The following is a 26841-nucleotide window of genomic DNA, read 5'->3' as shown; positions in this document are numbered from 1 at the left end:
AATGTTTCATTGAAGACTGTAAAGACCATACAATCATATCTTGCTGCACCATTCATCTCCGACCATGCGTATGTCAGCGAGAGATTGACATCTAAGAAAATGAAGAGAAAAGCAAAGCACAAGTAAGGACGGGACTGTCTTCAAAAATTTCTGTAGGGACATCTGGTGAGACAGCGGAACAGCGCAGTTAAGGAAATTCCTAGCAATTGGAAATATAGTCCAGCAAAATAAAGTATACGGTCTTAATTATGAAGAGTCCCTTTGAGGCGCTTTTCAACACATGTTTCCCATCCACATAATTATTCAGAAGATCAAGCAGACAGCACCTACTATTTGATCACCGAGCGGTTAGAGCAGTAGTTGGTGACCAATACCAAGATCGAATGGGCGGTGAACTTCCTGTCATGCTACAAATTTCGAATAGATCGATCGCCGAATGGCTCAACATAATACTCGATGTGTCCATCAAAATGTATCATATACCACACTCTTGGAGAACTGCTCGTGTAGTTTTCCTACCTTAATATAATTAATGCTCAAAACCTTTGAGATACTAATAGATGTCTACATAAAGTCAAACATTGCATGAAATATCTGGGAATTATTTTAGACATTAAGTTGTCGTCTAAACTAAAAACTAAACCGAGAGGAAGGAGTGAAAAATTTATCAATAACACTTTTTCCATGAAGTGGGGTCTCTCTCCTTCATTTTGTATTTGCAGCAAATGTAAGGGCTACCCTATATTATGGAGTACTGGTTGGGTGGACAGCCACACAAAAAAGAAACTACTTCAAAAAATTTAAGGAGGAATGCAGGCTATCAATGCTTAGCATAACGGGAACTCTGAAAAGCAATCTCGACGGCTATACTGTATGCAATTCTACACAATCCGCATGTAGTCCTGGGACAGCTTGGCCGCAGACCATACGGTCATGGTAGTATAGTGACATCAATTACTGGACAAACATACTACCTAATTCTGTACCTGCGCTTCGAAAGTGCCCAAATGGCAGACGAGGGGATATACGCGTACATCGATGGTTCCAACATAATAGAACGAGTAGGATCTTTGTTAAACTGTGCTGATTCGAACATAAAGAGATCCTACAAGCGCTGCCAGATAGAGATTTTCAGCCGTAACCAAAGCAGTAGAAAAAGCTCGAATAAATTAGCTTAGACCGCCGTCCCGTCACTTTTATACTGATATTCAAACATCAATTAAGGAAAAATCTCCCATAGCGCACTTTCTGAAACTGTGTGGAAAGAAACGTGATAGGGAGAACCATACATCTATATTGGGCCTCAGGCCTTATGAGAAAAGATGGGAGTAAAAGCGAATGAGCTACATTAAAAGGCGCATCCCTCGAAAATTGCTCCTTAGACGTTCGAGTCATATTGAGATTAAGTACAGGCGAGAGTTGCACATGATCGACAAAGCAACATAAGCGCGGACCCAAAGTAAAGTATCATATAATTAACAAGTAAGGAAGGCTAAGTTCGGGTGTAACCGAACACTACATACTCAGCTGAGAGCTTTGGAGATAAAATAAGGGAAAATCGCCATGTAGGAAAATGAACCTAGGGTAACCCTGGAATGTGTTTGTTTGACATGGGTATCAAATGGAAGGTATTAAAGAGTATTTTAAAAGGGAGTGGGCCATAGTTCTATAGGTGGGCGCCTTTTCGAGATATCGCCATAAAGGTGGACCAGGGGTGACTCTAGAATGTGTTTGTACGATATGGGTATCAAATGAAAGGTGTTAATGAGTATTTTAAAAGGGAGTGGGCCTTAGTTCTATAGGGGAACGCCTTTTAGAGATATCGTCATAAAGGTGGCCCAGGGGTGACTCTAGTATGTGTTTGTACGATATGGGTATCAACTGAAAGGTGTTAATGATTATTTTAAAAGGGAGTGGGCCTTAGTTCTATAGGTGGACGCCTTTTCGAGATATCGCCATAAAGGTGGAACAGGGGTGACTCTGGAATGTGATTGTACGATATGGGTATCAAATTCAAGGTATTAATGAGGGTTTTAAAAGGGAGTGGCCCTAGTCTTATATGTGAAGGCGTTTTCGGGATATCGACCAAAATCTGGAACAGGTTGACCAGAACATCATCTGTTGGGTACCGCTAATTTATTTATATATGCAATACCAGGAACAGTATTCCTGCCATGATTCCAAGGGCTTTCAGAACGTTTTTATTTTCTTCTATTTAATGTGGTAGGTGTCACACCCATTTTACAAAGTTTGTTTTCTAAAGTTATGTATACTTTTCGTCAAAAAACCAATCCAATCACCATGTTTCATACCTCTTTTCGTATTTGATTAGAATTGTTGCATTTTTTCATTTTTCGAAATTTTCGATACCGAAAAAGTGGCTGTGGTCATAGTCGGATTTCGTCCATTTTTAAAACCAAAATAAAATGAGTTCAGATAATTACGTTATCTAAGTTTAGTAAAGATATATCGAGTTTTGTTCAAATTATGTTGTTAACGGCCGAGCGGAAGGACAGACGATCGACTGTGTATAAAAACTGTGTGCGGCTTCAACCGGTTTCACCCATTTTCGCAGAAAAAAGTTATCATCGCAGAAGCAATGCCCGAAGCAAATGTCACAAGGATTGGTAAACTTTTGTTCGACTTATGGCATTAAAAGTATTCTAGACTAATTAAATGAAAAAGGGCGGAGCCACTCCCATTTTGAAATTTTCTTTTATTTTTGTATTTTTTTGCACCATATCATTACTGGAGTTGAATGTTGACATAATTTATTTATATACTGTAGAGATATTAAATTTTTTGTTAAAATTGTACTTTAAGATTTTTTTTTTCAAGTGGGCGGTGCCACGCCCATTGTCCAAAATTTTACTAATTTTCTATTTTGCGTCATAAGGTCAACGCACCTACCAAATTTCATCGCTTTAACCGTCTTTGGTAATGAATTATCGCACTTTTTCGGTTATTCGAAATTTTCTATATCGAAAAAGTGGGCGTGGTTATAGTCCGATTTCGTCCATTTTAAATAGCGATCTGAGATGAGTGTCCAGGAACCTACATACCTAATTTCATCAAGATACCTCAAAATTTACTCAAATTGTCGTTTTCACGGACAGACAGACGGACGGACATGGCTATATAGATTTCTTTTTTCGCCCAGATCATTTTGATATATAGAAGTCTATATCTATCTCGATTAGTTTATGCCGTTACGGGGTACCGTTATGCGAACAAAATTAATATTGTAACGAATTTATGGAAATTTCGCTTATTTGCAACCTTCTATTAACGTTCGTATCGCTAAACTGTTGAATAAATAACTCCAATATTCAATAATGCAAAATGGCTTTTATTAAAGTACTTCACAATAACACTGATACTTCACAACTAATAACTTGCTTAAATCAAACTGATTCGTCGTGCCTCAGCTGGTGCTGCTTTTATACTCTTAGGTTTCCTCGTTGGCATATTTCTAGGCGTTTCTACTTCTAGAATTTACTACTTGTTTACCAGCTATAAATTTCTCAGCTATAGCTACAGATGCACGATTATAGCTTCTCGCATAGCAATATGCGCGTGTATATGTGAGTGATACTTCCACCGATGCTTGCCTACTTTTGGGAGTATCTCAGATATATGCATGTGTTTGTGCTTTTCCCTCCGCTGCTTGTATGGACATATGTGTAGACATAATGATTGATTTGTTTATGTGCATACAATTCACTGCTTAGTATCGGCTTAGAGATGATAGTATCCCTTAGTGTTGCTAATATTCGTCACAACATACTATGTGAGCTCTGCTCAGCTGAGTATAAAAAGAGAGGACTGTAGACTCATGACGATTATTCCGTCTGAACCTGATTTTAAATAAGATAGCTGATGTAGGAAAAGCGGGCTTGAGGAGGAAATGATCGACTATGTTTTTTGCATGTGCTCTGCGCTTGGTAGGCTAAGACTCCAGCTATTACAAGTGATACAGCAGTCAGATCTAGAAGCGACAAATTGTGATAGGTCCTAGAAAGCTTCTAGTATTTTCCAAGAGGAAAGAGTTATTTTATAGCATAGGTACTGGTTTTTGGCAGGAATTTTCAGTTAAGTCGTTAAACAAACTTCTGGTAACACTATGGACTATTTCAATCTACGTGTGGTCCACACGAATCGGTTGGTTTAATATAACCTAAGGCTGTAAACGTGTTTCGTTTGCTGCATTTTGTTCTGCTTTAATACAATGTTTTCTTTTTTTTTAATTTTATTTCACCCAACCTATTAAAGATATATATCATTTTAAGCTTCAAACCACAAAACCCAGGGTTGTATTCAAACTATTGCGCAATATTGTTTCGACTTAAAGTGTGCAATAAAATTTTAAGTGACATTGGCATCAAGGTGACCTCTTTGGTGTTTTTAGGATGTTAAATTAAAATTTATGGCAAGTCAACAGCGTACAATTAAACCCAAACTCCACTTCAACATGTCTCAACTAAAATTACATTCCAACGCTTCCTTTACGCACTTAACAAAATAATTTCTACAAAATCTTTGCAATGTGGGAAATGAAAACTTGCATTTATTTGTACCTTTGCACTGAAAATCTTTGAGAGCAAAACACAAATTGTTTATTTTTGGCAAAAAACTTCCTCTTGCAAAATTTCTAGAAATATTTAAGAACCAACTTAGCAACGTTTTGTGGTATTTGTCTAAATTATTTTTGCACAGGTAAATATGTATTTAGTGGGGATGTGGTACTACGAATCTCTAGGTAATCGGTTTTCTCAAATTCGGTTGGAAATATTCAACCTTTGCTACAAGTAAAGAATTAGAAGAAACATTTGACATTTCATACCTTGCTGGCGTGCAAGATGTGTGTCCGCTTAGCTTTCTCAGGGCCCACCTATAGAGAAGCAGGCCACAGGTGGTTGGGGGTAATCCGTATTTGCCACAGCCATGCTGGCAGATTCGCGTGACAGTTGCCAGGTATATTGCTTAGTGACAGAAACCAGATGATATTAAAATTAAATTAGTTTAATTCAACCATAAGTGAGGCCATACAACCCCCCATCGCACCGCAGTTTAACTTTTGGTTTTTTAGAAACGCGGCTAGCTATGTAGCTGCTGAATTGTCTAACCATGGTAGCACTAGATGCCATTCCATCTGCGCATCTTTGATTGCGGTATTCTCCCTTAGGAAGACACTGCAGTGATCGGGCAACCGAATCTTGCGACCTACATCGAATTTCTGACAGAAAGCTTCCACTCCAACCTTTCCGCCCAACTTCGAACACCCATCCGTGAACTAATTAACCAGCACTCTGCCCCAAATTAATTCTTTTCGGCACTCCTCTCTCGAGGGGATGTCTGTTCTCAAACTTGCACAGGGCGCAGTTATTGGCACACAATAAATTCTCTTGTCTGGAATGAAGTCAAGATTTGTAATAATAATGAAATGCTATGTATTGATCAGAGACCGGACCGCAGACGTCTTGCTCGCAATATCCACCGCATAAACATATGTATGTGCAGCATTGTATTATATGCCAAGTCAGGAGTTTTCCTTAGACGTTGTACTTCCCCTAACATGTTGGTAATACTCACGGTGTAAAGTCCGTTCAACCAGGCCCATACCCTTGGTAAGAGTCCAAAGCTCTTACAGGTGGCACCCGAGGCCTTCCTAACCCTATCCTCTATGTTTGCTCTAGAACAGTTTCCTGTCCAACATATTCCCCAAATACTTAACCCCATCAAAAATTTGTCAACGTTGTTCCCTCCAGCAAGTGTGCCCCGAAATCGGACATCTTATATCTCTTCGTATTAAGAATCAGATCCGTTTTGCAGGGTTGATTGACACTCCACATGACTCCGCCTACCTAGTCCCGATCTCTAAAAAAAGTCTTACAGGGCGTTTAGAAATTTACCTCTAACAATGATTACCAGGTCAGCCGTATAGGCCACCATTCGGTAGCCACTTCCTTCTAGACGCCTCAAAAGCTTGTTAACTACCACATTCATGAGTATAAGTGATATAACACCCCCTCTGACGTGTCTCTGCATACTTTTCTTTCGATTATGGCCCCTTCCTACTCCGATGAGACAATTCTGTTGCACAGAAGTCTGTTAATAAAGGCAACCAGGGAGCCCTCGACTCCTAAGCGAACCAGGCCGTTTATAATGATTTCAGACAGACCACTGTTAGAGGTTCCTTTATTGCGAAGAAAATAGAGTATTTTCTGTGCTCTGGGGATCCCGTTATTTGCATTTCAGTAGCATGGAGAGCTGGTTTCTTTGACTTGGCCTTACAATAGATGTGCTGCTATGCCGATTAAAACCGCGAGAAATTCCGTCCTTTATGTACAGACAAATAAGCCGCTCTAGCGTTTTTAAAACAAACGACGAAAGTGTGATTGGTCTACACTCTTTAGCCTTTGGCACAAAAGTAACCTGGGTCTTATTTCAAGACTTCAATATGTGGCTCCTTTTAAGGCAATAAGTGTAAATGATGGCAAACCAGTGGCAGTATATCCGTAAAGAATTTCTAAGCTGCGCAGGAAGAATGTCACCTGGTCCCGCTAAAGTTGGCTTTCTCGCAGCCAGAAACCGCTGGCCTTTTATCTAGACTTTCGCGTAGATAAAAGAAAATAATCTGCGATAAATTTCGTTTAAATTATCTGCCGGTAAACTAAGCTATTATTTTCATAAACCCATTGTTATAATCTTCTTAGCTGCGCAGACTTGAGTTTTAGAAACAAGTCGACATCACAGATCAGGTTCTTTAGTCTTACGCATTCCAAGCATTCACGCTGGTAATATGATTCACTTATGTAAAGTATATGTATCCATGTAATTCTGACAAAGCTTTTAAGACTTTGCTGTTTTTCGAAGTTTTACTCAAGTTTGTATAAATTCATTAGTTTATGCTTATTGCCTTCAAAAGTTTTTTGGCGGATTATCCGTTTTACGTCAAAAGTTGTTTGGTACAACTATTTTGCCACTTTTTGTCTCGGTTTGTGGTATTCAACTAGAGATATGAAAGCATTTTTAATAACTCATGTTTATTAAGACAAACAAAATTGGAAGTAAACGTCAGAAAGAATGCTGTATATAAAGTTAATACAGGGAGCGCAAATAACAACTACAATTTCACAATTTGATTTTTTATAAAATAATAACTATATTAAAGTTTCCAGTGCTCAATATCTTAAGTTGTGCGTAGGCCTAATTGGAAATCTGTTTTGCTAGTATTCTGTTAGCTGTGCGATCGACCCTGGGATTTTGCTCTAAAGCCTCTTAGGGTTAAGTTAGGTTAAGAGGGCGTATGTTGGGCATCCCACACTTCCGCTCGGATGCATTTCTGACCATTGTGAGTGCCGGGTGGAACATTCGTCTAACCAGACTACTTTCTAGTGGTCCTGAACGAACCACTGGCTTTCTCTGATGAAGCCATATAGCAATGAAAGAATTACCTTCGCAACCTCTTCCAGACTATAGAAAAACTGTGCGCCCAGAAATCTATGTCGTCTTGTTTACAGTTCTGAATATCGGCAGAGAAAATGATGGTATTCTTTCTCACCCTTGTAGCTTCTGCTGAGTGAGCTGGTTGGCAGACACCACCGTCTGAGCATTGATGCAACAGCGCAATGACTTGTGATGACTTCCATAAGTACCCTCACTTCAGATTTGATTCGCGTGGGACTAAAGCTAGTTCCTTGCCTATCCAAATATGGCTATAACGACCTTGAGACTTCACAATCATCGCGATTATTCTACAGCAAACCAAGCGGTAGCAGTACGGAGCTGTCCGCCTCTCTTATATCCATTTCGAAACCTTTCAAAGCCATCTCATCCGCAAATTCATTCCCTTCCATATCGCTGTGGCCCGGCACCCAGAAAAGTGATTCAGTTAGGTGCCTTATAAACGCCAGCGAAGCTCGTGGGTTTCTAATGCTTTTGAAGTGGCCTGCTGTCAGCAAAGATCGTTACATTAATGTCTGAGACTAAGTATGCTGGAGCAATCTGGTTGCTCTCTCTATGGCATAGACCTCCACCTGGAAGGCACTGCTTGCGTCAGGATGTCGGTATGATTGATTTACCTGCAGATGCTTAAAGTACATTTCAGCTCCAGTTCCCTTTTCCATTTTTTCGCTCTTATGAGAATTTAACTTGTTAAAGTCGTCAACACCCATTTTTAACATATATTTTTTTCTATTATCTAATTAAAATTGTTTGGTTTATCAGATCCACACCAATAATAGCGTGACTTTTTTAAATTACATTAGGTATGACACAACACAAAATTTGTATCAAGCTCTCAATTTTCCTTATATTTGTATAACTAATAACCAAACTCCTAATACAAGTCGATTTTTTTAATAATTCATGAAGCAATTTGTGTCAATACAATTATTATTATTAGAGATGGGAAAGGGGTAAATACCCAAATGGTAAATACCCTGTTAATTGGTTATATATGGTAAGAATGGGTAAATACCAAAATATTTACCCAAAAGAGGGGTATAAATTATCTTTTAGAAAAAAGCGTTTTCCAAAAATCTTTACCAGTAATGCATGCCGAAGCAAAAATTTTAATGTGCCCAGCAAACATTTTAAGTCAAAAAGGAGCCAGAAAAAATATCTAAATCGGGGCATTTACAGTCATTATGAGCTCATTTGGGAGGGAAAAATGAGTCATTTGCATTAAATAGCAAAATCTATAACAAAATGTATAGGAGGAAACCCCACGTTCGTCAGCGCTTCCTGGTGGCATATCGGGATCGACATATCAGGACAAGGCGTGACAGTTTTTCGGTCACATTAAACAATGTTCAAAACACTAACATTTTTAATATGTAGATGACGGTGGAGAAGCTTTGTTTTGACAAATATAAATATTTGGCATGCCATCATATCGGAGTCACAAAAGGCTCCCATTTGATCGTTTTTCTGATTCCTTAATTTATCACTCATTTTGGATTCTTAAATTATGATCGCCATGAGCATGTTTGAGGGGTAGCTTATGTGTACTCTTTAAACATACTCGAAGCCCCTAAAATTCGGGAGTCTAATAATATGTGAAAAATATGAGCTTCAGAAATTTGTTTACCTAAGGGTCTGTTATGACTCAAATTTGATGAAATTATGAACAAACAAAAAATGTTATAATTGGTAAACTAGGAAGCACCGGAATAAAAAATCAGAGCTTTATTCTAAATAAAATTTGAATTCAATTAAAACTTATCTCATTTCTATTAACAGGATAATTCAGGGGAGTTTTATTACAAAAATTGATTTCCTATATTTTCCCCTTCGGATATGTGTCAATAATTCTCCTTAAAAGCCCTAAAATGTGCCATTATAGAACTAAAAACAAGCAGTTTGTGAGGCCAGTAAGGCTCATAAATGACATCGAAAAGACGCCTGTGCAGAAGTCATATTAGCTATAAAATATGAGCTGCTAGGAGTCATATCGTATTTACTTCACGCTCCTAAATGAGTTCGGACTATTTTGTTGACTTCGAACGTTTGCTGGTTTGCTTGTTTAAAATCAAAACAAAAATTTCTTAATTTCAAATGACGTATCAATTGAATTTCTGAACTGTCATTCGAAGCAGCCTCGATTGAATTATTTTTTGAATATCCAAAAAAGGTACAAGAATTAAAGGTGTCTGAGTTCGGGTGTAACCGAACATTATATACTCAGCGTGAGCTTCAATTGTACATTTCATTTCAGATAAATTACTTTTCTACATAACACGTGGCACCGGCCGTATAAAAGAAAAATGTCCCCCATTTTCTCTTACAGTAACACTTGATAAGTGAAATATCATTGATTCAAAACTATTTCTTGCTAAGTTATAGCTTATTATTCGAGTCTACGACCCTTTTAAACTTGTTTTATATCTAAGTTGCCGTGGTCTTTAACCGATCCCGTCCATTTTTACTAGAAATATTTTCTGCTATAAGGAAACTATGTGTACACAATTTCATTACGATATGTTAATTTTTCTTCGAGATATAGCTCCCGAAACATAGAAAATTTCTTAATCATAAAAGGGGCGGTGCCACGCCCATTTTCAAAAATTTTAGTGTTTTCCGACTTAATGTTATAATTCCATTTTGAAAATAAAATTCTATTGATACAAAGCTCTTTTACGCTAAGATATAGCTTATTATTTTCGTCTATATAAAAGTGGGCGTGGTTCCTGCTATAGGAAAAATCTGTGCTCCCAATTTTATTATGATCCCTTAATTTTTTTCTAGTTATAGCTCCCGAAACATAGAAAATTGCTTAGTCATAAAAGGGGCGGTGCAACTCCCATTTTTTTAAATTTAAAGTTTTTCCTACTTATTGTTATAAATACACTTAGGAAATGAAATACCATTGATATAAAGCTCTTGTTTGCAAAGATGTAGCTTATTTTGTCCGTCCACGACCCATTTAGAAATCTTTTATATAAAAGTGGGCGTGGTCCTTGACCGCTTTCGTTAATTTTTCTTCAAAGCATTCCTTATAGTAAAGGCAACCTCTCTGCCGAATTTTGTTACGATAGATTTAACGGTTTTTGATTTATGATTAATAATATTTCTAAAATTGATTTTATCACAAGTGGGCGGTGCCACGCCCATTAAATTTTTTTTTTTTTTTTTTTTTAATTTTTATCGAGAGTCTCAATATCAGTCCACATGTCAAATTTCAACATTCTAGGTGTATTATTTACTAAATAATCAGGTTTTTTGTGTTTTCCAAAATGTTATATATATAAAAAGTGGGCGTGGTTACCATCCGATTTCGCTCATTTTCAATACCAATCTATTCTGGGTCCAGATAAACTTGTGTACCAAATTTGCTGAAGATATCTCAATATTAACTCAAGTTATCGTGTTAACGGGCAGACGGACGGACAGACGGACGGACGAACATGACTCAATCAAATTTTTTTCGATATTGACGATTTTGATATATGGAAGTCTATATCTATCTCGATTCCTTTATACCTGTACAACCAACCATTATCCAATCAAAGTTAATATACTCTGTGTGCAAAGCACGCTGATTATAAAAAAGGAATATTTCAGTTATTGTCCCATAAAAATGGTAAATATCCGGTAGAACCCCATCTCTAAATATTATTGATACAAAACTAACATAAAAACATATGTGACTGCATATTTATTTTTGATTTGGATAGTGCTTACTAAGCATGAGAAATTCCATATAAAAACGTCAGAATTACATTTGAAAAATTCCTCGAAAATTGAGAAAATGTGATGTTGTGCCATCTGGCTTCGTTGCGTAAATAAAAATTTTAAATAACTGTTTTTAGTTGACTAGCCTAATTATCCCTACACCTTTCGAAAACTATTAAATAATTCACTTATTGCGTGTTAATATGAAACTCCTCATACATTGACATATGTACATATCTGGTGTAGGTGTTTGTTTGTTTTGTCAAAGGTGTGAATGTTAGCAATTCGCTTTATTTAATAAAACATCTAAATTGACTTATATTAAGTATATAATATATTGAATATATATGTTGCTTTACTTGACCCCAATAATCTTATGAGCCTATATATTATGCATTATTTGTTCTATTATTTACAATAGTACAATGTTTTTTGTTGTACGGCCATAACCATTTAGACGGTTAAGCGCCAATTAAGTAAGTAAGTAAGTACAATGTTTTATTTGTTTATCCTTTATAGGTTTATACGTGTCAAGCAAGTAATGGACATGTTGTGGCTGCTTTAACAAAAAAAGTTGTACTGGATATGAACTGTGAGTATACAAATTTGTTTTACTCAAATGTGTGTTTTTTCAATGCGATGCACTCTTATAAATATTATACGATATTTATTTTACAATCACTTTGAAAGGGCTAGAACAATGTTCTTTTGTGCTCGAAAGCCTTTTAAATTGTACAACCCATTTTACAATGATATCTTTGGAGTACTATCACAAATGGCCATGCCACCCTACTAAAAGAATGAGAAAAGTGCTTCCAAAGAGAGCATATTTTCGGACCGCGAATGTTCGGCAAATTAATCTCGTATTTGCGCGAATGCCCAAATTTAGAACACATTCGTCATATTACTGTGAGCTGCTTTACTGCAGGAATTTAGGGATAATCATTAAAATACCTCAGCAAAAGCATATAGTTACAGAGCCAAATGTATTCAGGGAAATACTTACTGACTTAACTATCGCTTAACCCTTTAAATGGTTATGGCCCTACAAAATGATGCATCAGTCTCTTCTTCTTTAAAATAACTGGCTGCAATTCGTCACACCAAAAGAACTTAAATCGTCTTACAACCGGTCCTTAAAGCAGAAAGAGGCCACCATTTTTTCTCCTTTTTTTAAATTATTTTCTTTGCCTTTTTTAGATTTTTTTCTTAGCCGGTTCAATGTCTTTCATTCGCATAACATAACCTAGCCAGCGTAAACGCTGCGTTTTAATTCGCTGGACTATGTAGATGTCCGCGTAAAGGCCGTACAGCTCATCGTTATTAATTCTTTCTTTTCACAACACTCCCAGAGCCGGTTTGTCTGATGTTGTCATCGTTCACGCTTCTGCACCATATATCTACAATTGAGAAAGTGTTGGGTAGTCGAAGAAAACAACTACAACGAGGAGCTTAAAACTATGACGGTAATAATTTTTGACAAACTAGCTATCGCCTCGTCTGGTACGATATTTTATGAGTGTTTTCTCATTAGTAAACAGATTTTCCCAAAAAATTTAGTTACGTGGCTCACGAATAAACGGGACCATATGTTACTTTTATCTGAACTATATTGATACTCCGCTTCAGAGCACTGGTAATTTTTCTTTTTCGTTGAAGTTCGTGAGTGTGTGCTTGACCTGTGATGCCGTCGAATTGGGAAAAAAAAATTCCACGCAGTGGTATCAATTTTCCCATTTTGTCTATTATTCGAGTGAGAAAATCCCTCACTTCTTTTAAGTAAAATATGCCTTATAAAATGTTCCCACTTGAAAATCTTGATATCTCCTTTATCCCCTAAAGACGATAGAATTATTGTTATTATGAGCTTAACTTACTGTGAAGTAGGTAACGAATTGGAACGGTAGAGGGTGTCGAAATTTCGCTCTGTCTTCTTTTAAGTTATTTTTCAGCAACCATTTTGACCAATAAATTTATACTAACTAAAAAATTGTAAAATAATTCTTGTAGTATTTTTTTAAACATATATATAGGCATATGTACCAATTTGTTTGATATTAGTTGAAAAAGCGTTGCGTTCCCTGAGTATTGTACATTTGTAGGTACAAGTGTAGGTTTTTCTACCTTTACTACATTTTCTAGACTGAGGGGCGTTTTTCATATTGTAACGAATTTAGGGCAACTCCTCTAATTTGCAACCTTCTACTAACGTTCGAATCACTAAACTGTTGAATAAATAACTCCACTATTCAATAATGCAGAATGGCCTTTATTAAAGTACTTCACAATAAAACTTATACTTCGCAACCGATAGCTTGCTTAAATCAAACTGATTTTCGTGCCTCAACTGTTACTGCATTTATACTGTGTGGTTTCCTCGTTGACATATTTCTAGGCGCTTCTATTTCCAGAATTTAGTAGTTAGTTAACAGCTATCAAATTACCAGCTATAACTACGTTTATAGCTTCTCGTATGCGCGTGTATATGTGAGTGATACTTGCACAAATTATTGCCTAATTTTGGGAGTATCTCAGATATATACATGTATTTGTGCATTGCTCTCCGCTGCTTGTATGGACATATGTATAGACATAATGATTGATTTATTGATGTGTCACTGCTTAGTGTTGGCTTAGAGATGATAATATTCGTCACAATATGATTTTATAAGAAATAAAGGTGTGCATGGCATACTTTGTTTACAGATTTCTTTTCTATTAAACAAATAAAAAAATTATATCCCAGTTTTTGTTTTTTGGCCTATGGATATTCCTTTTTACACTTTTGGACATTTTTTGTAAAAAGTATTTCACGAATTAGAGAAGTTTCCCCGTTTTGGCATGGCTGTACGTCACACCTAAACTGGAAATTTATAACAAAAATTGAACAGTATGGTTAGTTGCAAACTCGAAAAAATATATATGTAAAGTCTGGCTGCCTGAGAGCACACGAAAGTGTTAAATTTTTCATAGCAGTGAAGTGATTGATTTAATGTAAATACCTGCCGTCGTTGGCCTAACCTTACGATGCATAACATAGTAGTTCATATCGTTGAAAGGTTATTCGCGGAGTGGGAGGGACGCAAAAAATTAAAAAGGGTTTCACTGAAATGACAGCCCTTGGTCGGGAAAAATCCCGAGTCGCTCCTGTACATAGAACGTGCTGCCTTGGGCAGCGCGGAGTCTTGTTTCATGGTATGGCTTCCCACGTGAAAAAAGGTCTCGGCGAATCCCGGTTACTACTGCCAACTGAGTGCACGCTAATTCACAAATAAAAATTTGTTTAGATGTTTTAATAAAAAAAAACGCTAACAATCGACGGGTTTGCGCTCGGGCTGTCCGTTTGTTGCTAATATGTTTTGTGTGTTCCTAATCGTGTCTCGGTGAACTATGACGGACCGAATTAAATATAGCCTTCTATTCACAGATGAACGTGATAAAGCGCTGCATGTGCTTCGAACTGAATATCATTGCATCATTGGAGCTTATCTCATACACTTTGCCTTCTGAAAACTCAAAATATATTCAAAACGTTTCTCAGTAGTCACAAAATCTATAACTGTCAGTTTATGTTCTACATATCTTATTTATAGAGCTGATATTAAGCTCTTCCATTTCAAAGTCACGCTCATCTCAAAAAAAAAATAATAATTTTTCATTTTCATATAAAGCATTTTTGTTATTTGTGTTGCCATAAATTTTATTGCACATTGTACATGAGCTCTTAATTGCCTACCAAAATGTGCTAGACATGCTACAATTAAGTGCTACCCTCTCCTTAAATACTTATGCATGTTCGACCCTGGTGTTATATACCACAATGGATATTAAGGCCAAGCTTCTCTTCCTACTAACTTTCAAATTTCGTTAGAACTCTGGTTAGCATTTTTTAAGCATATGAGTTTGTGCCGAAAAGCATTTCGTATCAAAAAATACATCTAGCAAACCTCTAAGGGAAGCTTATCCTGCCGAGCAAAACTTGTCGTAAGTATTTTTTATGATAGTTATCGCGGTACTTGAACATGCGACTTTACGTGTAGCTGGGCAGCACATTACTTGCTTATCTCTTTTGACTGTCATACAATTTTTTTTATTAAAGACCGTTTTTTCTCAAAGCTCCGTTTAAATGGGAAATTATAACAAGGAGAAGCATTTTAACTTAATTTAAGTGCGCTACCCGAAATTCTCGCAAATGTTACTTATGACTAAGTTGTTTTATGACTCAAAAAGTAGGCCAGAAGCTTGAATAAATTACTTACAAACATATGTATGTATTTAGGCTAAAAGGTGACATTTAAATTTTTGCAGCAAACACAAAAACTCATAAATTTCTTACCTTACAAGGCTTTTCTTTTTCTCACACACTGAATCTAATCTAATTTTCCCTCTTTTTTTCTCTCTTATAAGTCACTTTCCATTTTCTGACGACATGACGTATAATTAATTTTTATTGGGCATATTTTCTGTACCTCAAATTGTTTTTTTTTTTTTCTTTCACATCTCCCATACTTTAAAGTGCAACCTTCAGATAATGTTCTCCCAACACAGGGTAGCAATCAAGCACAAATGTGTCGTTCTATGTCAGAACCACACATACCAGAGAAGTGCATGAGTGTTATTGTTTGTCAAGCCAGTTGTTAGTCGCTGGCAGATAATAAAAAATATTGGTTTGATTGAGCACGATTTTAGATGCGCTGTATATGATACTCGTATTAATTCACAAAAAGTACATTATGCATGCATATATAAGCCTTACCCTTGCATTTGCGTTGGAATTTTGCACTTTAAACATTCATTCATTGTTATAAGGACTTTTAACTGTTTTATGTTATTACCAACCCTGCTGTTGACATTTACATATGTGACAAACTATTCGGCCTACAACTGCGTGTTTAGTGCGTGTAAATATCTAAAATGCATACGCTACGGGTAGCGAAAAAAAGGTAGGCAATCTCGCTAGCTAACTAAGCTGATTGAGGCCTAATTAGAAATGAATCAAGTTTCGTATGAATTTTCCGCTGTTGTAGATTCAGTAAGTGCATATTTACAAGCAATTTCTATAAACTTTTTTGTAAATATGACTGAGTTCTCTCTTGACTCCTTGGCGCGCTCAGGAACCAGAAAAAAGACATTTTCTAACGAACTACTTTTCCAGAAACTGAAATTGCAGCAGGAAACTACATTTCTGAACAATCGCTTGTGGGGGATATATGCTATAAATACTACCGATCTCATGCATTTTTTTAGACAACAATATGCACAAGCATGAAGCTTCAATCTGATGAATTGAGGAAGATATGACAAAAATTATCTTTTTCTGAAAAATCGGTAGTATGGGGGATATATGCTATAGTGGTCCTATCCGGCCGGTTCCGACATTTGTCTAATCGGACACCCGTTTGCCGTATACCCGTTCACCTGATTTGATAAAGGTATCTCAAAAATTGAGGGACTAGTTTGCATAAAAATAGACAGGCGGACAGACAGATATGGCTAAATCAACTCAGCTCTTCATCCTGATCATTTCGGTATAATTATTGGTGGGTCTATCTATTTTCCTTTAAGGACTTACAATTTTGAGATTCATGACGAAGTTAATATACCATTTCATTTTCATGAGAGGTATAAAAAATTAAATTCATCAATTCGTCAGTACTCGAATAGTGAAAGTTACTTTTTAATCAATCCAAAAATTTATACTCCACTAATCGACTAGTCAATTAGCCGTAAAGTCGATTGAAACAAGAGCTCCACCATTTATTTATTTTTTTTTTTTATATTAAATATTTAAATTACTGCTAGAATAATACCTTAAAATATTACCAATATTACGAGTTTCTCTTAACCTTCCTATACTCGCGCGTTGGTCTGTGAGACCGACAAAACGCTTTTCCGTAAATACTATTTTTTCCAGAAACCCTAGAAATTTGAATTTTCTGTTAGCTGCCGCTTTTTTTACAAGCTTTGTTTTGGTGCTTGTGCGAGACGGACATATTGGTGTATTTGATAGTAATTGATGTGTGAGACCGGCGTGAGTATATGTGTAACTTTTTGTGCAGGTAAAAATTTTTTTATTGTTTGTGTTTTTCTTCATTGTTGTGTATTTTATTATTTTGCAGGTACCTTTAATTATCAAAATGAATCAAGAGCAAATCAGATTACTTTTGTAGGAAGAAATTTCGAGTTCTCAATATGAGGATGAAAATGACAGCGAGGTTGAAGATTTTGTTGATTTTGTTGTTCTAACTGTTACTATAAGGATAATGAAAAAGTTATCTTATTGTTTATTATTGCAAAAAAAGTATTTTTTAAACTAAGAGAGTTATTTTTTGTTTTTTCTAACTTTTTTTGCAGCAACGCTAACGGTTTTGATTTTTGAAATGTGATATGCCCTAATTTTTATTTAAAGGCTGATAATTAGATCAACCTGTGACTTATGTATTGCACAAAGAGTGCTTTTGAAATTTTAAGATTATATTAATTTTTTATTTTTGTAGCATGTACGAAAAAACAATCGATTTTGAGGACTAATATGTTAACGACTGAAAATCAATAAAATTACTGAATATTAATTCATTGAATGATTTTATTTTTTTTTTATTATATCATCGAGTTTAAATAAAATTGTTTTTTTTTTTTTAAGTTTTGTTTCAAAAAACTAGTATTTCATCTGGTTCAAACTTTCGTTCTGTGAGACCGTGCGCGTGTATATGTGTTGCAAAAATTAGCGCGAGTATAGGAAGGTTAAAAATAAGTCCTCCGTCTTCTATTTGCATTGTTAAGGCATACTTTCAAGCGGCTTTTGTTCGAACAAATTGCCCCAGGCAAATAATTATTGTTTTGATATACAGTTAATCTTGCATATTATGGCAATTGAAAATTCTTGATTGGAGTGCTGCTCAATGCACACTAATTGAGCTGAACACAATTGGGCGCATATTTCACTTTCATTATGTGTTTAAAAAACATTTCCAACAATACCAGCGTATAATAGAGAGAAGTGAGCTGTAATAGGCAAAAATCTTAACAGGAGTCAATTTCAGAGATTAAATAGGAAATTTGCAGACACTGAAGTGCAATTTGACAATGATTTCACTTCTGAAGGAGCACAGAGGACGAAAGTGAATAAAAAAAGAAAAAAAGGGAGAAAAATTCTAAAAAAAAAAATTTAACAAAGCGCAAAATTTTGAATAAATCAAACAAAGTGATTTACTTATTGGTTCTATTAAAACTCATGTCAAGCTATATGAGATATGAACGTGCATTTCCAAAATTTCAAAATGAGCTGAAAGAACACTAATGTGTTCGTGTTTTTTGGGAGCGTGTTGCAGCCCTTTGTGAATTGACAAAAAAAAAAAAAAAAAAAAAAACACGAAAAAGGACAAAAATAGAAGAATTGGGTATAAAAATATAGGGGGATGTTTGAGTGGAGAAGGCAGCATATAATAATGCACGTAAGTATGAACAAATATTTTTGTTGTCTTCATTTAACAGCAAACACACAACAAAGCTTAAATCTTCCTCATGTCCTTTGAGAAATCACATAATTCCTACTCACACCTGTCATTTCATTAATACAATGCAAGCACATTTTCTTACAATTGGGAAATCAAACGAATAAGGAAACGTTGCTGCATTTAAATCACAAATCCACAGCAGCAAACAACAATTTCAATTACGAGCACATAAGCAAACAATAGTCAGTCACCCAATGTGAACCCCTGTAAGTAGGCAACAAAATATACACCAATCATAACTAATATACATGCATACATACATATAACAAGCAAATAAGTAGCATTCAAGACAAGAAAGAATATGATTGCATAATTTTGAACGCGTGGCTGTAATTAAAAGTCGAACAAAGAACTCACAAACAGCAAAAGGAATACAACTACACAATAAGCAGATATTCAAACGTATTCTGTATTAAAAGTACAACAGCGAGAACGGAAATAGCAGTGGATATTTTTATTAAGTTTTATCAATTACATTTTTATACTCAGTTGAACAGAGCTCACAGAGTATATTAACTTCGATTGGATAACGGTTGGTTGTACAGGTATAAAGGAATCGAGATAGATATAGACTTCCATATATCAAAATCATCAGTATCGAAAAAAAATTTAATAGATCCATGTCCGTCCGTCCGTCCGTCCGTCTGCCCGTTAACACGATAACTTGAGTAAATTTTGAGGTATCTTGATGAAATTTGGTATGTAGATTCCTGGGCACTCATCTCAGATCGCTATTTAGAATGAACGATATCGGACTATAACCACGCCCACTTTTTCGATATCGAAAATTTCGAAAAACCAAAAAAATGCGATAATTCATTGCCAAAAGCGGATAAAGCGATGAAACTTGGTAGATGGGTTGACGTTAAGACGCAGAATAGAAAATTAGTAAGATTTTGGACAATGGGCGTGGCTCCGCCCACTTTTACAAGAAGGTAATTTAAAAGTTTTGCAAGCTGTAATTTGGCAGTCGTTGAAGATATCATGATGAAATTTGGAAGGAACGTTAATAATATTACTTTATATGTGCTAAATAAAAATTAGCAAAATCGGATGAAGAACACGCTCACTTTTTAAAAAAAAATTTTTTAAAAGTCAATTTCATTTAGTTTGTCTAGAATACTTTTAATTCCATAAGTCGAACAAAATTTTACCAATCCTTCTTAAATTTGGTAGGGGCATAGATTCTATAACGGTAACTGTTTTCTGTGAAAATGGGTGAAATCGGTGGAAGCCACGCCCAGTTTTTATACACAGTCCACCGTCTGTCCTTCCGCTCGTCCGTTAACACGATAACTTGAGCAAAAACCGATATATCTTTACTAAACTAAGTCCACGTACTTATCTGAATTCACTTTATCTTGGTATAAAAAATAGCCGAAATCCGGCTATAACCACGCCCAATTTATCGATATCGAAAATTACGAAAAATGAAAAAAATGCCATAATTGTATACCAAATACGAAGAAAGGGATGAAACATGGTAATTGAATTGGTTTATTGACGCAAAATATAACTCTAGAAAAAACTTTGTAAAATGGGTGTAACACCTACCTATTGAGTAGAAGAAAATGAAAAAGTTCTACAAGGCGAAATCAACAGCCCTTGGAATCTTGGCAGGAATACTGTTCGTGGTATTGCATATATAAATAAATTAGCAGTACCCGACAGATGATTTTCTGGACCACCCTGGGCCACATTTCGGTCGATATCGCGAAAACGCCTTCACATATACATCTAAGGGCCACTCGGATTAAAAACCCTCATCAAATTTAATTTGATATCCATATCGTACAAACACATTCTAGAGTCACCCCTGGCCCACCCTAATGGCGATATCTCGAAAAGACGTCCACCTATAGACCTAATGCCCACTCCCTCTTAAAATGCTCAGTAACACCTTTCGTTTGATACCCATATCGTACAAACATTCTAGAGTTACACCTGGCCCACCCTAATGGCGATATCTCGAAAAGGCGTCCACCTATAGACCTAATGCCCACTCCCTCTTAAAATGCTCAGTAACACCTTTCATGTGATACCCATATCGTACAAACATTCTAGAGTCACCCTTGGTCCACCCTAATGGCGATATCTCGAAAAGGCGTCCACCTATAGACCTAATGCCCACTCCCTCTTAAAATGCTCAGTAACACCTTTCGTTTGATACCCATATATACAAATATTCTAGAGTCACCCCTGGCCCACCCTAATGGCGATATCTCGAAAAGGCGTCCACCTATATACCTAATGCCACTCCCTCTTAAAATGCTCAGTAACACCTTTCGTTTGATAACCATATCGTACAAACATTCTAGAGTCACCCCTGGCCCACTCTAATGGCGATATCTCGAAAAGGCGTCCACCTATGGAACTAGGGATCACTCCCTTTTAAAATACTCGTTAACGCCTTTCGTTTGATACCCATATCGTACAAACATATGCTAGAGTCACCCCTGGTCCACCTTTATGGCGATTTCTCGAAAAGGCGTCCACCGATAGACCTAAGGCCCACTCCGTCTTAAAATGCTCAGTAACACCTTTCATTTGATTTCCATATCGTACAAACACATTCCAGAGTCACCCCTGGTCCACCTTTATGGCGATATCTCGAAACGGCGTCCACCTATGGAACTAAGGATCACTCCCTTTTAAAATACTCATAAACACCTTTCATTTGATACCCATATCGTACAAACATATTCTAGAGTCACCCCTCGTCCACCTTTATGGCGATTTCCCGAAAAGGCGTCCACCGATAGACCTAAGGCCCACTCCCTCTTAAAATGCTCAGTAACACCTTTTCTTTGATACCCATATCGTACAAACAAATTCTAGAGTCAGCCCTGGTCCACCTTTATGGCGATATCCCTAAATGGCGTCCATCCATAGAACTATGGCCTACTCTCTCTTAAATAACTCTTTAATACCTTCCATTTGATACACATGTCATACAACCACATTCCAGGGTTACCCTAGGTACATTTTCCTACATGGTGAGTTTCCTTATTTTGTCTCCATAGCTCTCAACTGAGTATGTAATGTTCGGTTACACCCGAACTTAACCTTCCTTACTTGTGTTTTCTAAGGACTTCATTCTGTATTGCGAACGATAGCTTAGACGAACGATTCACCTCCAATCGATTTCGTCCAGCAATGGTATTCTCTATCATTTTCTTTTGGCATTTACATTGCTTACTTTATGTCAAACAGATAGACCAAAGAAAGTGTTAGTGGAAATTCACTAGCAATTCTCGATGAGGCCCTCAGGCAAAGGAAAAAAATTGTATGAATATTGTAACCATATATGAAATACTCCTATATCGCTGTTGCAATATGCATGAATAAATAAATATAAATAAATAAATAAATAAACTCTGATGTCTGCGAGAGTTCCCAGCCTGCAGTAGCGATAAAGAATTATTACATATATGATGGTAATTGAAACTATGCTAACCAATCTGAAAACCAGTTTCGAAAAAACGAGAAAATTTTACGAAAATATCTAGATTTTTATTAAGAATTTTATAATTTTTTTGAGTATGCAATTTTGTATCCCAATCAATTTTAGTCAAAAAAGTATAAATTATAGGTCTCCCAAAATTCGCATCGATTTTTGACAATTTTTCTTCGAAAAAGTGCTTCAGATTTTCCACTAAATAAAGAGTTATGCAATGCGTCCCTCGTATGGAAACAACTATAAAACACGCTTAGGAAAAAAATTGACAAAAGTCAGTACAAATTTTGAGAGACCTATAACTTTTACTTTGTCAGACTGAATCTGATTGGGCTTCAAACCAGCACACTCAAAAAATTCAGGAAACTACAGAGAAAATTTCGAAATTTTCGCAAAATTGTATCGAATTTTTTCGAACACGAGATTAGTTTGCATATTTTCACTTACAAAATTTATGAACATTTCTTTATATACCAATTTCACACAGAGGCTTAATGAAATAATTAGTCAAGTTGTCTACATTAAAGCACTAATTGAACTCAATCTTCCATACAAAATACAAATTCTTAATTATCTCATTATTGCTTTATTGAATGCCTATGTCAATGTAACAAATGACAATCAAAAATAAATTATTTTCAATAATTTACGAAAAATATAAAAACACGAAAAAATTCAAAATTTTATTTTCGCTGCATTTGCTGCAAAAGATAATATGGCTTTTTCGAAAATAGGCACATATTTGATTAGGCGCAGCATCTATGGATTGTTCCGCATGCATTTTATTTTGATTGTATTTATAGTTAAGAAGGAAACGACTGTTTTCCATTTTAAATATTTTTTGTAAAACGAAATATTTTTTGGGGCTGCTGACAAATGTTCGCTCAATGAAGCAAAAGGCCCTGTATGAAAAGTGAAACTTAATTATTTCATTAAATAGAATTGTGCTTCGATTCAGTTTCTGTGTGAAAACGGTATTAAATTATTAAACATAAATTTAAAACTTACGAAATTTGACAAGAAATTGCCACTGCTTTTATCGTGCTCGCTACTTTTTAATGCAGCACACTGCATATGTGTACGCATACTCGTAAAAGATTATAACTGAAGTGTTGGCAAACAAGTGCTGTTGGTGATAGTGAGTGAGGGTGATAACTGCGTCGGTGGTTGCAAAGGTGGTCGCTTTTGTGCTGCTAATGAAAAAATATGCACAAATCATTCAGCTTTTGTTGTAATCAAATACAGTGACTGAGCAAAACGAAAATTGTCTGGCATTGCTTTGACGTCTTTTGCCAGCGCACGTTTTCAATACGCCTAAGTGCACACAACAATCGCACCACTCGTCCTCATCACCCTTGTATGAATGTGGCCGGCATTTGTTTTTCACGTGACACATGCCTCACATGCTGTTATTTTCGTGACATTTCCTTAAACACATTGATGACAGTGGAGTGTGTAATTTCGCACAAAAATCATCAGAATATTTTGTATAGAGTTTGCGCTATCAGCGATGCTAAAATAAAGAAAGCTGACAGCAACCAGAAACCAACAACTTCAGCAGCACCAACAATGAACCAGCAACTACAACAGAAAAGCATCCACTTTTTGCTCATGTCTTAACTACTCCTGTTAACGCTTCGAGTGCAATTTCTCTTCACAAAGAAAATTATATTTGCGTTTGTATGTTGCTTGCATTTTTAGTGCGTGATTACTAATAATTAGTGCGTTTTTGTTCACATTTACTTGAGGCACGATTCAGCTTCCGCCCTGGGTGAGTATTTTGAAGTTTGAGGTAAACAAACTTACTTTTCCGCTTTGATTTTTGATAAGGTACATTACAGATTTCTGCATCAAATCGCCTTTTGCAAACAACTCAGGCAAAGAGAACAGTGTAGTCTCTGTGTGGGGCGGCAAAAATTATGCTTATAACTAGCGTCAATGGCAAATCTATGGAGAGTTGGTTTTGGAGTTTTAGGCTGGGTGCGAGTTGCCTAAATTTTTGGTACCTAAATTAATATTCCATTGGAATTTTCCAGCACTACTCAAATTTAGGAAAAAAGCTGTTGCATGTGTGCGAGTTCATTTGACAGCCTAAATTATTATTTTGTCCAAAGCAAAAAAGAAGAATTATCTTTAAATTACATATTTTCCACTTATCCGAATTTTTGGTACCAAACGTGCATTTTATTTGTATTTCCTAAAATAACAAGTAAGGAAGGCTAAGTTCCGGTGTAACCGAACATTACATACTCAGCTGAGAGCTTTGGAGACAAAATAAGGGAAAATGACCATTAACCCTGGAATGTGTTTGTATGACATGGGTTTCAAATGGAAGGTATTAAAAAGTATTTTAAAAGGGAGTGGACCATAGTTCTATAGGTGGACGCCATTTAGGGATATCGCCATTAAGGTGGACCAGGTGTGACTCTAGAATGTCTTTGTACGATGTGGGTATGAAATTAAAGGTAGTAATGAGTATTTTAAAAGGGAGTGGGCCTGAGTTCTATAGGTGGACGCCTTTTCGAGATATCACCACAAATGTGGACCTGGGATGACTTTAGAATGTGTTTGTACGATATGGGTATTAATTGAAAGATGCTAATGAGTATTTTAAAAGGGCTTAGTTCTATAGGTGAACACCTTTTCGAGATATCGCCATAAAGATGGACCAGGGGTGACTCTAGAATGTGTTTGTACGATATGGGTATCAAATTAAAGGTATTAATGAGGGTTTTAAAAGGGAGTGGCCCTTAGTTGTATATGTGAAGGCGTTTTCGAGATATAGACCAAAATGTGGACCAGGGTGACCCAGAACATCATCTGTCAGGTACCACTAATTTATTTATATATGTAATACCACGAACAGTATTCTTTCCAAGATTCCAAGAGCTTTTGGTTTCGCCCTGCAGAACTTTTTCATTTTCTTCTACTTAATATGGTAGGTGTCACACCCATTTTACAAATTTTTTCTAAAGTTATATTTTGCGTCAATAAACCCATCCAATTACCATGTTTCATCTCTTTTTTCATATTTGGTATAGAATTATGGCATTTTTTCATTTCCCTAATATTCGATATCGAAAAAGTGGGCAACGTCATAGTCGGATTTCGGCCATTTTTTATACCAAGATAAAGTCAGTTTAGATAAGTACGTGAACTAAGTTTAGTAAAGATATATCGATTTTTGCTCAAGTTATCGTGCTAACGGCTGAGCGGAAGAACAGACGGTGGACTGTGTTTAAAAACTGGGTGTGGCTTCAACCAATTTCGCCAATTTTCTCGGAAAACAATTATCGTCATAGACTCTATGCCCCTACCAAATAGCACAGGGATTGGTAAATTTTTGTTCGACTTATGGCATTAAAAGTATTCTAGACTAATTAAATGAAAAAGGGCGGAGCCACTGCCATTTTGAAATTTTCTTTTATTTTTGTATTTTTTTGCACCATATCATTACTGGAGTTGAATGTTGACATAATTTATTTATATACTGTAGAGATATTAAATTTTTTGTTAAAATTGTACTTTAAGATTTTTCTTTTCAAGTGGGCAGTGCCACGCCCATTGTCCAAAATTTTACTAATTTTCTATTTTGCGTCATAAGGTCAACGCACCTACCAAGTTTCATCGCTTTAACCGTCTTTGGTAATTAATTATCGCACTCTTTCGGTTTTTCGAAATTTTCGACATCGAAAAAGTGGGCGTGGTTGTAGTCCGATTTCGTTCATTTTAAATAACGATCTGAGATGAGCGCCCAGAAACCTACGTACCAAATTTCATCAAGATAACTCAAAATTTGCTCAAGTTATCGTGTTTACGGACGGACGGACGGGGCTAAATGAATTTCTTTTTTCGCCCAGATCATTTTGATATATATAAGTCTATATCTATCTCGATTAGTTTATGCCGTTACGGATTACCGTTATGCGTACAAAGTTAATATACTCTGTGAGCTCTGCTCAGCTGAGTAAAAAACAGAAAAATTAGATATCTTCTATAAATCTTATAAAATAAAGTCGCTAAATGCCATGAATGCACATAACTTCATACAGAATGCTCCGATATTAAAACGGTTTTATGCATTTGAAAGCTTAGCTATGTGAGATGGTACAGTCAATATCATTTGAAGATATATATTACAGGGGCGTGGCAAATTGCCAAAATGTAGAAAAAATCATAAAATTTTTGTGTACACAGCTATAACTCATAAACGGATGGATGGATTTAAAAAATTCTACTATTCAGTAAAACTTTGAAATATTTACCTTCGATCTGCATCAAAAAAAAAAAAAAAATACTTGATTCCTTTCTTATATCAGCCAAATTGTTTAAACAAAAGTAACATTTTTACCAAAAAATTCGTGTGTGTGATTGTTCGGTGTCATCTTTTCGCGCTAATTGCTTTTGAGTTGCGACCATACGTACATATGTACATAGCATTCGCTGCGTTATTTAAATTCGGGCGTAGGCTTATAGGCATGTATGAATGTACATATGTATGTATTTTCATATCATATCAGCTTGACATAGGTATGTACATACATATTTATGTAACATAAATGGTTAAGAATGCAAGAATGCATACATCTATTGAAAAATAATCTTTCGTTAAAAATATTAAACATTTCCTTAAAATTCTTCAAAAAAGTTTTATTTTTTTGTATTTTTGCATGTATCACTATCACTACA

General features: G+C 35.9%; 1 protein-coding gene across 1 annotated transcript in view; it reads left to right on the top strand.

Annotated features, from left to right (window-relative positions):
- side-V (sidestep V) overlaps nt 1-26841 on the top strand; it is a 494192-nt gene that overhangs the window by 295225 nt on the left and 172126 nt on the right. Inside the window, exon 5 of the mRNA XM_067777067.1 lies at nt 11698-11770. Within this exon, the coding sequence (XP_067633168.1) occupies nt 11698-11770 (73 nt within the window). The remainder of the gene's footprint in view (nt 1-11697; nt 11771-26841) is intronic.

The sequence above is a fragment of the Eurosta solidaginis genome, chromosome 3 (genome assembly GCF_040869045.1).
Source record: "Eurosta solidaginis isolate ZX-2024a chromosome 3, ASM4086904v1, whole genome shotgun sequence".
Taxonomy (NCBI): domain Eukaryota; kingdom Metazoa; phylum Arthropoda; class Insecta; order Diptera; family Tephritidae; genus Eurosta; species Eurosta solidaginis.
The sequence above is the reverse complement of the archived record's forward strand: the minus strand, read 5'-3'. Positions and strand labels throughout refer to the sequence as shown.